At 46.3% G+C, this 13,720-nt stretch overlaps 1 protein-coding gene across 1 annotated transcript; it reads left to right on the forward strand.

Moving 5' to 3' along the window:
* The first annotated feature begins 1,067 nt into the window (after window positions 1–1,067).
* LOC125944397 (cholinesterase-like) lies at window positions 1,068–8,835 on the forward strand. Its single transcript, XM_049664829.1, has 4 exons — window positions 1,068–1,124; window positions 2,462–2,660; window positions 6,229–6,454; window positions 8,820–8,835. Exons 1-4 carry the CDS (start codon window positions 1,068–1,070, stop codon window positions 8,833–8,835), a joined length of 498 nt encoding a protein of 165 aa, XP_049520786.1.
* Window positions 8,836–13,720: the final 4,885 nt, after the last annotated feature.

Genomic DNA, 13,720 nt, shown 5'->3' on the forward strand with positions numbered 1-13,720 from the left:
CGAGTGCGGAGCTCCAGGACGAGGCGAAGGATCCCAGCAACCTCCACCAAATGCGACGAGGTTTATTGTCGTCGATAACGTTGCAAGAACGGTAGGTATACAGGTAGGCGCTGTAAGGGCTCTTCGTAGGGAGGGGTTTTCTCGCGATCACGGCACGGTCCTTGGTCTTCCTCTTCAGTCGGCACATACACAGGGGCACCTCTGCTTCATTACACTTCCCTTTTTTTTCGCTATTAGTTTTGCGTGCGTTTCTTTAGTTGCGTTTCATTTTTTTTAAGTATTTGGAAAGTTCCCGCAGCAACAATGTATGTCAAAAGGATTAATTACGTGCCATCTTTTTTCAACTTTTATGAGGAAACTGACATTCGTAACTTCCGGTACATGCCAAATGAGCTCCTATACCCATGTATATTACTGCTAAGTTTCTTACGCAGCTTTGATCTGACATCTTGACATTGATGAACATACAAAACATTCTTTCCTACAAAGGGTATGGATCATAACTCTAGACTTTGGCATAATTATCACCAAATTACACGCTGACGTATTTGGTGTTGTGTTGGTGTTGTGCCTCAGAGGCATTTAAGCAATATCCGTGTTTCCATCAACGATGCACAACGGGGCCGTGTCCTTTGCAAACGACAGGTTGCCGAGTTATCCCCGCTTAATCCTTGCAACAGTCGATGCGAAGTTGAAAACTTTGATACTCATGGGATACAATGACTGAATAATAAATAGAGATTCGGTTCTTGCTTTACACCATTCTTGTAAGACATATCTTCCACTTTTGTAGTGAATAAATATGGCAACAACCCACCGTGGTGGCTTAGTAGCATTATGCTGTATATCACGAGGCTACTGCATTAAATCCCGGCCAGGGCAGCCGCACTTCGCTATGCGAAAAAGCCCTTGTACGATGAGCCGGATGCACTTTAATATCCCCAAGTGGTCAATATTAATCCGGAGTCCCCCACTACGAAGTGTCTCACTATGAGATTGTAGTTTTTCCATGCGTGACACCAGAATGTAAATATATTCTTTTAAATTATGGCAGCTCTGACGTGCCTATGGCTACTTTCTGGAATTACTTCCGTATGCTTCTCAATTACGTGGAGAATACAAAGGTGAGTTCTTGTTTCATGAAAGTGTAGGAAGGCAATCTTTTTCTAGAATTCGTTTAAATCTACAGGTTTTCTGGTGCACACCAATGACACCAGCTAGGTCGATCGGCCTATATTACATCATTTGATTGACATCTTCCTTCTTAAGGTTTCATATTTTACCACATTCGTGCGCATTTGTAGTACATTTGAGATCATGGAGTACATTGTATAAACATTCGGATGTTGTTAAAGTACATTCATTTACCCTTTATCTATTACTAGAAGCCACGTTCCACTATTTCCCGCTCCCCATATAACCCCTGCCATCCAAAAAGGTGTATAGGTCCTTGCCTAATTGCATAGGGCATTGTAACATATTCGGTGCACATAACTTCGTAGGGCTACGATTATATGGCTGTAAAATGCGTGCTTAATATACGTATTTCATAAGTCAAAAGCTCGCGTTTCATGTAGGGCAGCTTGCCCAGCTAAGGGCGGCATAGCCATTTTTGGAGCACTTGTCCTGTATTATGACATCGAAAATGTACACGTGACTCTTGGTTTGAAAGCATGTGCAAGAGGCTAGCTAGATCCAGCATGTGCAGCTAGCCTTCCGTCTTCATTTGGATGATGGCAGGTACAACCATTAAATGGAAAATGGGCACCGCAGAGAAGAGAGAAGTGCCTACTCAATTATAAAATTAAACAGCTACTACTACACTGATTCCCAGTCACAGAACCGACGTACCGTTTAGGGCGGAATGCAATAACGCTCGTATGTCGTCCTCTCAGTGTACGTTTAAGAGCTCCTAGTGGTTAACATTAATCTGGGACCGTCCCTTATGTCAGATATAGCAGCCCGTGGAACGTTTCTTGAACGCTAGATTCCATTATTTGATCAATAATTTGAATATAGCACTGCAATTTCTAATTACATAACGCAGTTTATCATTCATTGCATGCATCTTTATTTTTTGCCAACACGAAGTTTTCTTCGTTATTCATTTCACGCTTTTCCTATCCCTTAGTGTCATTAATGTTATCAGTTTGAATGCTGCGTACGTTTGCTGACCAATTTCTATAGTTTCGCATGTATAAGGAAGCATCAAGGGCCATCCTCCGGGCTAGCCTAATTGTAAATTGTTATTTTTCTTTGATGTATATGCTTCGATGTATATGCTACACTTGACAAAATGTTAATTTCAGTGCTGCTTTTTTCCCCATCACGCCAAGTTGTTCCCATTGAAGTTTCGGCATCTATGACCATAAACATAACGCTGTATAATTATCGGGTGAATCGGTCTGTACACAGGTGCTTACAGGTGGTCCAAAATGGGTCAAACGTTACGTGGCCGCAGTCGGCGGAACACGTGTACGGACCAGCGTCCAAGACACGCTACAGCGAGGACTGCCTTTACCTCAACGTGTGGAGCCCCGTCCAACCCTGCGACTACACGAGCAGCTCGTGTGCGCCGTCCGTCCCTGTGCTCGTGGTACTATTCAGCGTGGGCTTCTCTCAGGGAGGCGCCGACTGGTACGACGGCTCGCTGCTCGCAAGTTTGGGCGGCATGGTTGTCGTGGCGCCGAATTTCCGCCTCGGACCCCTCGCTTTACCATTGAAAGGTGAAGGGCATTTAAGTGGCTCTAGTCGTTTTTAAAAGAACGATAGAGTAATACTTCCAAGACGCAGACGGGACAACATCCTCAGTTACACCTTGCACATTGTGTTATGTGACTCCCCCCTATGGGATGCAGTCATGTTGATGGCGTTTAGGGGTTCTTTGAGTAGGTAAATATAGTCTTCGTGTCTCTTTCCCTAAGTTCGCACAGAGGTTGACATAAATTGTAATTATTTTTTTAAGAAAATGCCAAAGCTGTCCACATGGAATGGTGAAGTCGAGAGTGAATAGAGCTCATGCACTTCAATGGGCGTCGCAGCTAGCGCTTAACGCGATTATGTTGCTTAGCATGATTTTAGTGAAACCGCAGGTTTATTTTTTAGCAGACGTCCTTTTAAAGGATGCATGCTTTGTACTTTCAAAATAGCACTGTGTGGAGCCACGCGATGCTAACGTCTACCATCCATAGCTTTTATTTCACGAGATTATCCCCCTAATAGAAATTACGTCAACATTCCTTCATAGTATGAAGCGAAGCTACACAATTGAAAAAAAAATATTGAAAAATTTGATGGCGAAAGACGAAGTATTGTCTCGTTACGCGGTGCTCAGAAGTAGCAATTTTGAGGTCTTTTTTCGGTTGATGCATTGTGCATAAAAAAAAAAAAAACTGCAGTGCCTCTATTACCCACTTTACTCGCTTACTGCGGGCAGCATTTTTCCGGCGTGTTGTCCGGTTGTAGCAAGACAGGTGCGTGAGTCAGGCCCCGCAGATGGAAGTCGGTGCAATAAACGTAAACCAGAGCAACATATGAGTAGAAAGTGGCATGCCTTCCCGTGCTAATTTCATGAGCAAAATTTCTAACGTAATTTAAATCTAATTTTACACCACACTATGGCCAAGAAAAATTACTTGCTCTAATTTATGCGCTCTTCACGTCACACAAGTGTTCACCAAAAAATTTTCACAACACTATTTGTTTCGCACAATCCAGAAATTTCCCTGCGCGTGAGTACGAAATAACTATACTCGTATAAGTACTATCTGCGTAATTGTGCTATGTGGTCGCGGCCTTTTGTTTGGTGTGTTATAACGCTTGACTTTCAAATGCGCAATTGATTTGATGCCATACTCAGATATCATTTATTCTGTGGAGTAGTGCCATCACTGAACTTATGTGTGACAGTCTAATAAAAAAAGTAAGATGATTGACCCAATGGATAGGTTTTGATGCTGTTCGCAGTAAAATAAGGGGACAGCACTTTTTTTTTTCATGAATCAGCCGTATGGAACCTACGGTAATTGTAAAAGGTCTATTTTCTTGTGACCCAGAAGTGCAAGAAGTGCACCTATTTTCGATGAAAGTAGTGTACACTAGGAAAAAGCTTTACTTCTGCTGGCCTTGGGAGCACACCAGCGCCTAAAACGACTAATCCGAAAGGGGCCTTGCCTTCTCGCGGTTACATTATCTAGGCTTGTCGCAAAAGGGTGCCGGTTCGAGTAGCTGCGGATCACGTGTAACAGGGGCGCGTTAGCGTTGCACTTCTTTTCTCCTCATTTCAGCATGATTTATTTAAGCCCTCCACAATCTCGGAACCAGAAAAAAATTCGGCAGCAGCCATCTCACGATGACTGTCGAGCATAATGCGTTTAGCATTGAACCAATACAGCGACACAACGTATATTAGCACCGTTAAAACGAGTTATGTATGAGGCGTGCATTGCAGCCGGACTACATTTTCGTGCTCCCTTACGAACAATCGGCGACATCTGTCATCGCCGCCACGAAGCCTGCGCGTGGCCTCTGAAATCCATGGCGCGCCGGTGCGTCGAACGCTTAGAAACGCGTCACGCGGCAACCGAGCTCCCCTCTCACGCTTGTTTTTGGACGCGCTGCACCACATATTGGCGCTGCCCAGAAGTCCACGCGTGGCCTCGGAAACGAGAAGCGTGGCGCTCAGGTGGCTGCGAACTTTGAGAATCGTTCGCTCGCTTGCAGCACACCCAGTAAGACATACTCAGAGACCTAAGTTAGCGAGAGGTTCAGAGAACAGTGGCACATACGCAGTGCATTCATGGCGCAGCTCGCTTAAGGGTTGGCGTAAAAAAAAAGTGTTTATTGAAAAGTGGCGCATAGCCGGTGCATTTGTAGCGCAGCCTGATAAAGTGTCGGGGTCCTGTCGTTGAGGAACCATTGTTGAGGAACAATTTGTAAGTAACTTTGGTGCCAGGTGCAATGTTCGTTTCACGCAGCTACTTGTCATTCGGTACTACAATATGAGGTTGCCTTCTTCCAGCAATATATAGTTATCATAATAGTATCACGAAGTACAGAACAGGGAGTCATCAGATGCGAGTCACGTGGCTTTAGCGGCCGATGTGCGCCTTCTATACGTATAGGTATGGCGCGCTTTCTCAGAAGATGTGAACAGAAGCACGGCAAATGTTTTTGAATCACAGAAGTAAGTCTAGTTGTGCAGCGGTGGATGGGCGATTTTCTCCTAAATGTAGCGCTTCTTGCTATATCTATCAGTGCTAATATCTATCAGTGCCGTGACGCCTGATATCTGCAGAATGGAATGCACAATTCGCGAAGTTAATACATGTAATTATTATACTAGTGTTATAGTAGATGGTTGGTAGCGTTAGAAAAAAATATCTGAAAAAAAAAGACTTCTGACCAGGCTTCAAACCATGGACCGCAGCACGGCAGACAGATGTCTGTGTGAGCCATATTACATTAATCGGTGTGAAGGTTGCTTTGGCCTGAGCTTACGTCACACCCGGTTGAAGTCAAAAGGACATTAAGCGGTTTCTCTCCATTTCCTTAGTTTACAGTCATACATCAATGGGTAAGCATTCTTTGGCGAGTACCCCAGCCAAACCTATGCATGCCGTGATGCTCTATATCTGGAAAATAAATGCATAATTGGCCATGTTAACACATGTAATCGCTATAATAGTGTAATTAGAGATGATTGGTAGCGTTAGAAAAAAAACTGGTGACGTCACCGTTTACGTGTCGAGGTCGCAAAAAAAGTAAAATAACAAAAGGGGAAAATAAAAGGCGTGGTGTTGAAAAAAAACTAAGAAAATGATTGTGACGGTGCTTCGGCTCCGTTTACACGATATTGTATATGCAAAACAAATGCATTATTGATCAAGTTAACACATGTGACTTTTATAGTAGTGCAATTGTTGAACATTGGTAGCATTGGGTAGGCATACTTGATCTAGCTAAATAACTAAGCAAAAGTGAAGTAGCAGCCGAGCCAAAGAATGCTTATGCATAAGAAGACATTTCTCACAATGTTTGTTGCAGTTTTTCTTCCTATAGCATAGCTAAGCTGATAAATTAGACTTTTAAGTTAAAACATTTCGTGGAATCTGAGTTTCATACGTCATTTGACAAGATGGAAAATTAGAGGCAATAGGGGCAAGCTGATTTTATTGTACATTGGACAGGCTTGACAGAAACACGTATACGTGCTCTCGTACTTTCCAGAGAAACAACCACATGATGTGCCGCTGCTGTCGCTGGCGGACCAGTTGCTCGCGATAAAATGGACGTGGCATAACATCAAGTATTTCGGTGGCAACACCAGCCAGATAAACTTGCTGGGTGCTGGAGGCGGAGCTTGGACCGCTGGCGAGATGTTGTTCTCGAACCGCGAAAACGTTCGGGACATCATCCAGCGTGTCGTCCTTCATGGTGGTTCACCGCTGCAAAGGTCAGATTTCATGTCGAGTGTCAGATTTCATGTCAGATTTCAGAAAGGTCAGATTTCATGTCGAGCATAGTGGCTAACTTTTGTTTTAGATGCGCCGAAGAGGCATACAAATTAAAGCCAGTTTGTTGGTCGGTTACACTTTTTGAATACAGAACGGGCAAGGCTTGTTGCCAGCGAGAGATTTTAGAGGCCGCAAAATGGAGCAAAGTTAGTAGTCAATTTTTATGGCGCAAGGGCAACTGATGGCCAAAAAGCGCCCAAAATAAGAGAGAAGGAAACAAGTTGACCGTACAACGTAATCATTCACAGACGCCGTGTTGCAGCAAAGGTATTGACATCGTCCGCTTGGGGGGGGGGGGGGGGGGACTGTGAGCCTTTTATTAACAGACAACGAATACATGATACTAAACTAAGGAAATAAACTGTAGTCCTATTTACTTGCAGGAATGAAACAGATCAAATGTGTATATTTCGATAAATAATGGAGTCACACTACCTTCTCGGGCGCGGCTGTTTGGACAAACTTCAAGAATGGATGTACAACTTTTATTTTCTCCAGTCTGTCTTCAATACAAGAGCAAGCAAGTGAAATTTCTATTGGATAATCTATCATTCAGAAGTTATCTAGCGCGTTTATATAGCGCCCGAATAATTGGAAAGATGAGTGCAAGAAAGAAAGCGTTTTGCAGGTGCATGTCACACAATACGGCCTTGAAGTAGTGCGGTGCCATCAGATTTAGGAGAAAAAAAAGCGAATCTGACAAGTACCCAATCTGTATAGTTACCATAGGTAGGGGAAAGTCCGTCAGGCTTCATTTATATTGTTAGAAAAGTGATCCTTCCTCAGGAGTGCCTTCAGGCGGGCATTTCATTCCTCTTTGGTATGGCGATCAGATGATGACCATTTATTTGTCTTTGTCATATGACAATATTCAATATTGAACGTGCTATAGTCGCAGACAAGACAGCAAGATGCTGCATATACGACTAAGCTCGTCTCCCATGAGCTTTTCGATAATTACGTCTCTTGTAGGTGCACAAAACAGGAGAAGAACACACCATGAAAGTTTTCTGTAGGCTGTAACCTTTAAGTGTGTTGGGTTAATCGCCGTTTGAAATTTTGCGATACCTTTTACAAGTATTTGGGGTTCATGCTGCATTTCCAGTTTGATTCGCTTTATATTCGATGCCACTATGAGTTCAATTGAGCTTTACACGTGCTCTTGTTTGCGTCAATTCGAAACTTACACTTTCATAAAAACACTGCGGGTAATCGTCGCGTTTCTTATAGTGCCTACTAGAAAGTCCGCGTTGAAGATCTCTTTGAACAAGCATGAAAATCCTTCAGGCCCGGCAGTCCAGACACTCTCCGTCAGCTTTAAAAGCAGCAGCAGTAGCGGGAACAGATAGATAAGTGCCGTTTGATTGACATCTCATGTGTGGTTAAGCACTACGCCGCTAATCTGTTCTGTCACAGCAGTATCTGCACGTCTTAATTTTCAGCTGAAACTGCGGCAGTGCCAACTCTGCACTACATTTTCTGATCGATTTTTTTTCATCCTGACTATTTGTTTTGAGAAATAGTACAGACAGTTTGATGCACACCCTTTCTTTGTATGCTTGCTTAGCGCACTGACTCAAATTTTCGATAAGTCCGGCTAGCTTACTCAAAGCAGTTTCTTTAGCTATAGGTTGCCTCAACAATTGATATACCTTAGTTATTTTGAATACTGCATAGCTATGAATACTACCGGGTGCACTATAAGCTCTTTGCTCATGGACTGTGTAATTACATCCCGAGGGCTGCACATCCTTTCGCTTAGGAATTAAATGAACGATTGCCCTCTAGACTGATTTTATGCGTTCAGTTTCTGTAAATGCAAACTTATAGCGGCTGGCTTCGGGTTTTCTAAAATAAACAGTTGTGTTTACACCGTCTATCGCACTTAGATAACCCAAATTGTATATTAATTTGTTATTTGAGTGCGGCCTGTTCTTGAATTTTCACAATATTTCTGAATCATAGGCCGGAAAGTGGAGCGATTTCCTTTGGCTTAGAAAGTGGCATATACCATTATGAGTCGACATCACGATGCAGTGTACCTATACAGTATGATATGCCTGCCGAAAAACGTATGCGTATGAATAATGGTTTGTTTTATGACAGTGATTTCTAGCACTGTCATGATGTAGGTCTGTCCTGGTTTTAATGGAAATTATTTCAGCCATTGATGCCGGCTCAATCGGTTCACTTGTTAATGTACCCGTAATAAGCCGTAAAAGGAAGAAAACAAATTATGCGAGAAGCCTAGTTCACGTGCCCACTCTCCTTTCATGTATTTAAAGATGTGTTTAAACTCCACAGGCAAGTAGCGGTGTGAAGACGGAATTAAATTCAGGGATTTTACTTCCCAAGACCATGATCTGATTGTGAGGCATGTCGCAGTTGAAAACTCCCGATTGTTGACGACCCGGTTTTCTTTAAGGCGCATCCAATGAGGGCACTCGAGAGTTCTTTTTTTGGATTCCGGCCTCAACAGAGCGTGGCTGTCGCGGTGGGAATTGAACCAGCGACCTCATGCTCAATGCTAAAACGCCATAGCCGGTGAGCAACTGCAGCGAGTTTCAAGGCTAATGATCGTGTACAGAATCACATGTGCATTGGAGCTTAAAATGAGTCATAGCACAAAGAAATCACGAATAATCTGCTGGTCTACAAGAAAGCATTTATTTTTAAACTTTTGCCACTTTCGACATCCGTTCACGACAATCATTACCGCTATTCAAGCTAGCATTCCAACACACTCTTCAGCAGAAAGCCATTGCTGCACAGCTAACGTAGGCCATTCGACTGTCACTGAAGGTACGCTCCATTTCGGGCTTACCTCGTGGAGAAGGCGATGAGATGCGGGCCAGCGTCTCCCGAATGCCTCGACACCGCGGACGCTTCGCAGCTAGCTGACCTCGCATCGCAGCGTCTCCTTGGACCACCGGCCACAATTACAGCGGCTGAAGCGAGACCAGGCAGCCGCTTCGAGATCTTGGTGGGCTACGCGGCCGGTGAAGGAAAAAGGCTGGCTATGGACCTTGTGCACGACATCGCCAGGGAAGGTGTCGGTGAAGATACCTCCGAAGTAAGGGGCCCGTATTACAAGCAAACAAAATAGTTGTAAGGAATACTGCGCTACAAAAAAAGAAAAGAAAATCACCGACGATTACGATGCTCCCTAATGCGAAATTTGAGCGCAACTGTATACATGTTTTCATTTGCGCTATTTATAGGCTTGCGCGGACAATCTGTCTCGTGCGGCGCGTTGCAAACGGAGTGAAGTGTGACACGACTGCCTCGCTAATCTGGTGATCGCGGGAGCCAGCGCGTGGGTGACGCGTGGGCGCGATTCACAGCAGCCGCAGCCGACAAATCTACCGGACGACGCGCGCTACTCTGGCGCCATCTCGTAGCCATCCTCACCGCACTGCGCTTTTATTATGCCCCTTCCGCCATAGCGTCCTCCGCTTTCCGCGCATGATTCCGCTGCACCCTTCTTTCCGCTGTGCTCTAAGCGTCTTTCATCCCCCGCTGCAATCCGCGTTCGCTTTATTATATATATATATATATATATATATATATATATATATATATATATATATATATATTGTAGTGAGAAATACGGGCGCCAGCAGAAGACGAAGAATAAGGCGTGTGTTGTCGGTTCTCGCGCTCACTCCGTTTTGGATGTTGCCGGCTTCTGCGCATTCATATAAACGCCGAGAGCATCTCCATTAAACGCGTACTATCCATTAGTGGAGCGTGCTGGTTCCCTTTTCATCCTGGAACTCCGTACCCAGACTCTACCCCCAGCCTCGGCAATGCCTAAAGGCGTGCCTCTGCAAGGTGCTCACGCACCACCGGTGGTCACCTGCTCCGGCGTACCCCGAAAGCGCAACCCTGTCCTTTCCAATGGCACCGACGGGCACGACGTCGAGGACTGGCTCACTTTTATGAGCGGGTAAGCGCCCACAATAAGTGGGTTGACGGTGACAAGCTCCGCAACGTCAACTTTTACCTGGCGGGCGTGGTTGTGGAACCACAGCTGTGGTTCCACAACCACGAAGCTGATATTGCCAATTGGGCATCCTTTAAAACGAGCTTCGCGGAAATCTTCAGTCGTCCCGCTGTTCGCAAGCTCCGCGCGGAACAACGCTTACGCAGTCGCGCCCAGCAATCCGCCGAGAACTTCACGTCCTACATTGAGGATATTGTGGACCTCTGCCGTCGCATCAACCCAGCTATGTCCGAAGCTGATAAAATCAGACACATCATGAAGAGGATTGAGGACGACGCTTTCCAAATGCTGATTGCCAAAAATCCCAAAACTGTCGAAGACATGGTTCAGTACTATCAGAGCTATGACGAGTTGCGGAAACAGCGCATTTCTACACGACTCCCGTACTCTGACCCGGCCGACATATCATCATTCACTGTAGGAGCCGTTTCTACTGACACCACAATGTTATGGCAGCAGATACAGGAGTTCGTCCGAGAGGAAGTGGCACGGCAATTGTCCCTTGAGCCCTGCGTCCCGGCCTCAGCGCAGGGGCTTGCTCCGACGCTACGACAGGCCATAGAGGAGCAAATTTCTGAGACGCCACCAACCACCTTCTAGCATCCCCCTGTTTCCGCTCCTCTGACCTACGCTGAAGTCGCACGGAGACAGTCACCAGCAATGCCGCTCAGCCCGGATGCCGGTCGACCAGCAAATGCCTTCTTCACTGCGCGTGCGCCTGTCCACCCGAACCCGCCACCTTTTCGCCGTCCCGCGCCGCCGTCCACTAATCCCTGGCGCACCCCGGACGACAGGCCTATTTGCTACTTCTGTTCTCTGTCTGGCCATGTCGCACGTTTCTGCCGTCGTCGTGACTTCCGTCCTAGTGCGGGCGAAGACAATCGGGACTACTTTCGTTCTGAGCCACCGTGCCCGATGTCCTCCCACTCAACAATGGATACCTGCTCACCGAATCGCCGTGGCTACGGAACACGTCGGTCGCCCTCACCACGTCGCCGTTCACTTTCCCCAATGGTACGTCGCGCCCCAACAGTGCAAGCGGAAAACTAGCCCTCGCAGTTCCGGAGGCAAGAACTGCGCTCGTGTCGACAACTTCAAGGCCTCGATTTCTACCTGCGAACGAAATAGCCGTGACTATCGAAGGTGTTTTTGTGGAAACACTCGTCTATACAGGTGCTGCTGTGTCTGTTCTTAGTGGAGAACTGTGCCGCAAGTTTAAAAAGATAACGATACCGCTTTCCGATGTCTCTCTGCGTACCGCGACCGCGCACCACATTCAACCTTCAGTGGCATGCACAGCTCGTCTTGTCATACAGGACATTTTGTACGCAGTCGAATTTGTCGTTTTTTCGCCATGATCTCACGACGTTATTTGGGTTGGGACTTTATCACTACTAACCATGCCGTTGTTGACTGTGCGCGTGCCGAACTTGAGTTGTCGCCTATGTGTGCCGCCGCTTCTGACAAGGCACCTTCTCGAGTGGTCGTTGCCGCGGACACTGACATCCCTCCTTTGTCTTCTGTTTTTGTGCCACTTTCTTGCGACTCTGCTTCCGATTCCACCGCCCTGTTTGCGCCCTCCGAAGCCTTCACCTCTCGCAAAAACGTCCTCTTCCCTTTTGCAGTTCTCACGGTCGAAAACTCTTGCAGCGCCATTTACGCCACGAATCGGTTGTCTTCCACAGCCACGTTATTGACCCTTTTCGCGGAGCAGTTTGCTCTAGAGGAACGAGATGGCGCTTTCAGCCGCGCGCCATACGTTGCCTCAGCGAATGCGCACGGATACGAAATCATTACTGCTTCTGCCCTGCTACTGTGCAATCAGCTGTCGAAAATTCAACTAAGTGTGCACTAATGCACTGTGCCCAATTCATGCTGGAAAATGTGTAACGATAAAGGGAAGACGTGTGCGCACTAGTTCGCTGCAAAAATAGTGATTCACATATTAATGAATGGAATCAACCTATGTCGCCGCTTCTACTTAAGGACTGCCCGTGTTGCCACCCTTCGCAAGGCACGGCTTTCCTCAAGGATAAAAAAAATATAATTAATTCGCCTGCGCTGTATAGCTAACCTCCAAAGAAAGGCATTCAACTCCGGAAGGTCGGCACTTGGGAGTGAGTACCGCTCGTTACAAAATGAAGTGGTGCCGCTTACTGGCATAGTAAGTTTCCCACACGTTATCTACACACGTCCACCCTTACTCGCACGAAAACTTACGCCCACCCTATCGCCAACGTGTGAGGGAATAGGCGCACACTGGAATCAATGTGCCGAAGTATGAGTGACGGCGACTACACCGACAAGATACGAATATGTAGGAAGCTGAATGTTTCGTGACGGTCCGCAGAGTAAGCGAGGGACTAGCGATAATACGTCTTTGCTACGAGGTACCGCAAAGTACAGAACATTTAAATTCCAAGCCTTTGTGCGCAGCAAGAACAAATTTATCGCAACAGAGCACACCCGCGAGTGATTACGCTGAAAATAAACAATCAGATAGTGGCCGCGCGCGCACCGAGGAACTTTACTGAGTCAGAAATATGACAAGCCGCTGGTTCCAAATATTTGCCAAATAAAGAACGCAGAGCACACTGATCCCCATTTAATTCATAACCGGAAAGTTTGGACAGCTTGGAATACATTTCTAGCAGCGCTATTTAGTACAAGCTCCGTACACGCTGCTAGCGCCGTTTGGACAAGGCGTAATGAGCTCTAAAAGCACTTACATGCCCTCTAAAGCTGTGGCCAAAGCTTCGTGTCGCTTACACAGTCACCGTCTACGATATGCGTCGAAACGGAGGTTTGCTGTGCCGCACCGGCGTCACGCGCTTGCATTGTAAACGCGGAGGCAACGGAGGCGGCTGAGGCAAGCAATGGACGCGTCACCACGTGATCAAATATGGCAGCGACCACGGGAGCGCCGCGAAAAGGGTCAATACCGTGGTGAATGTATGTGCCGGCTTGTGGATATTGATTCCGCATACTCTGCTCAACTGCCTGACAAAATGATAGGCCTTCTCGTCGACAGCATTACTTCTGCTACCTCCGCCGATTCATCCTCCTTAGAGGCATTCCTCCCGTCAATTGATTCCACACTCCCGCCTGTACAGCGTGCCCAACTCTTGGAGCTGCTCGCTCGCTTTCGGACGTCGTTCGATCATAAGCAGTCTTCCTTGGGCCGCACATCCCCATCGTT

This window comes from Dermacentor silvarum, chromosome 3 (genome assembly GCF_013339745.2).
Source record: "Dermacentor silvarum isolate Dsil-2018 chromosome 3, BIME_Dsil_1.4, whole genome shotgun sequence".
Taxonomy (NCBI): Eukaryota; Metazoa; Arthropoda; class Arachnida; order Ixodida; family Ixodidae; genus Dermacentor; species Dermacentor silvarum.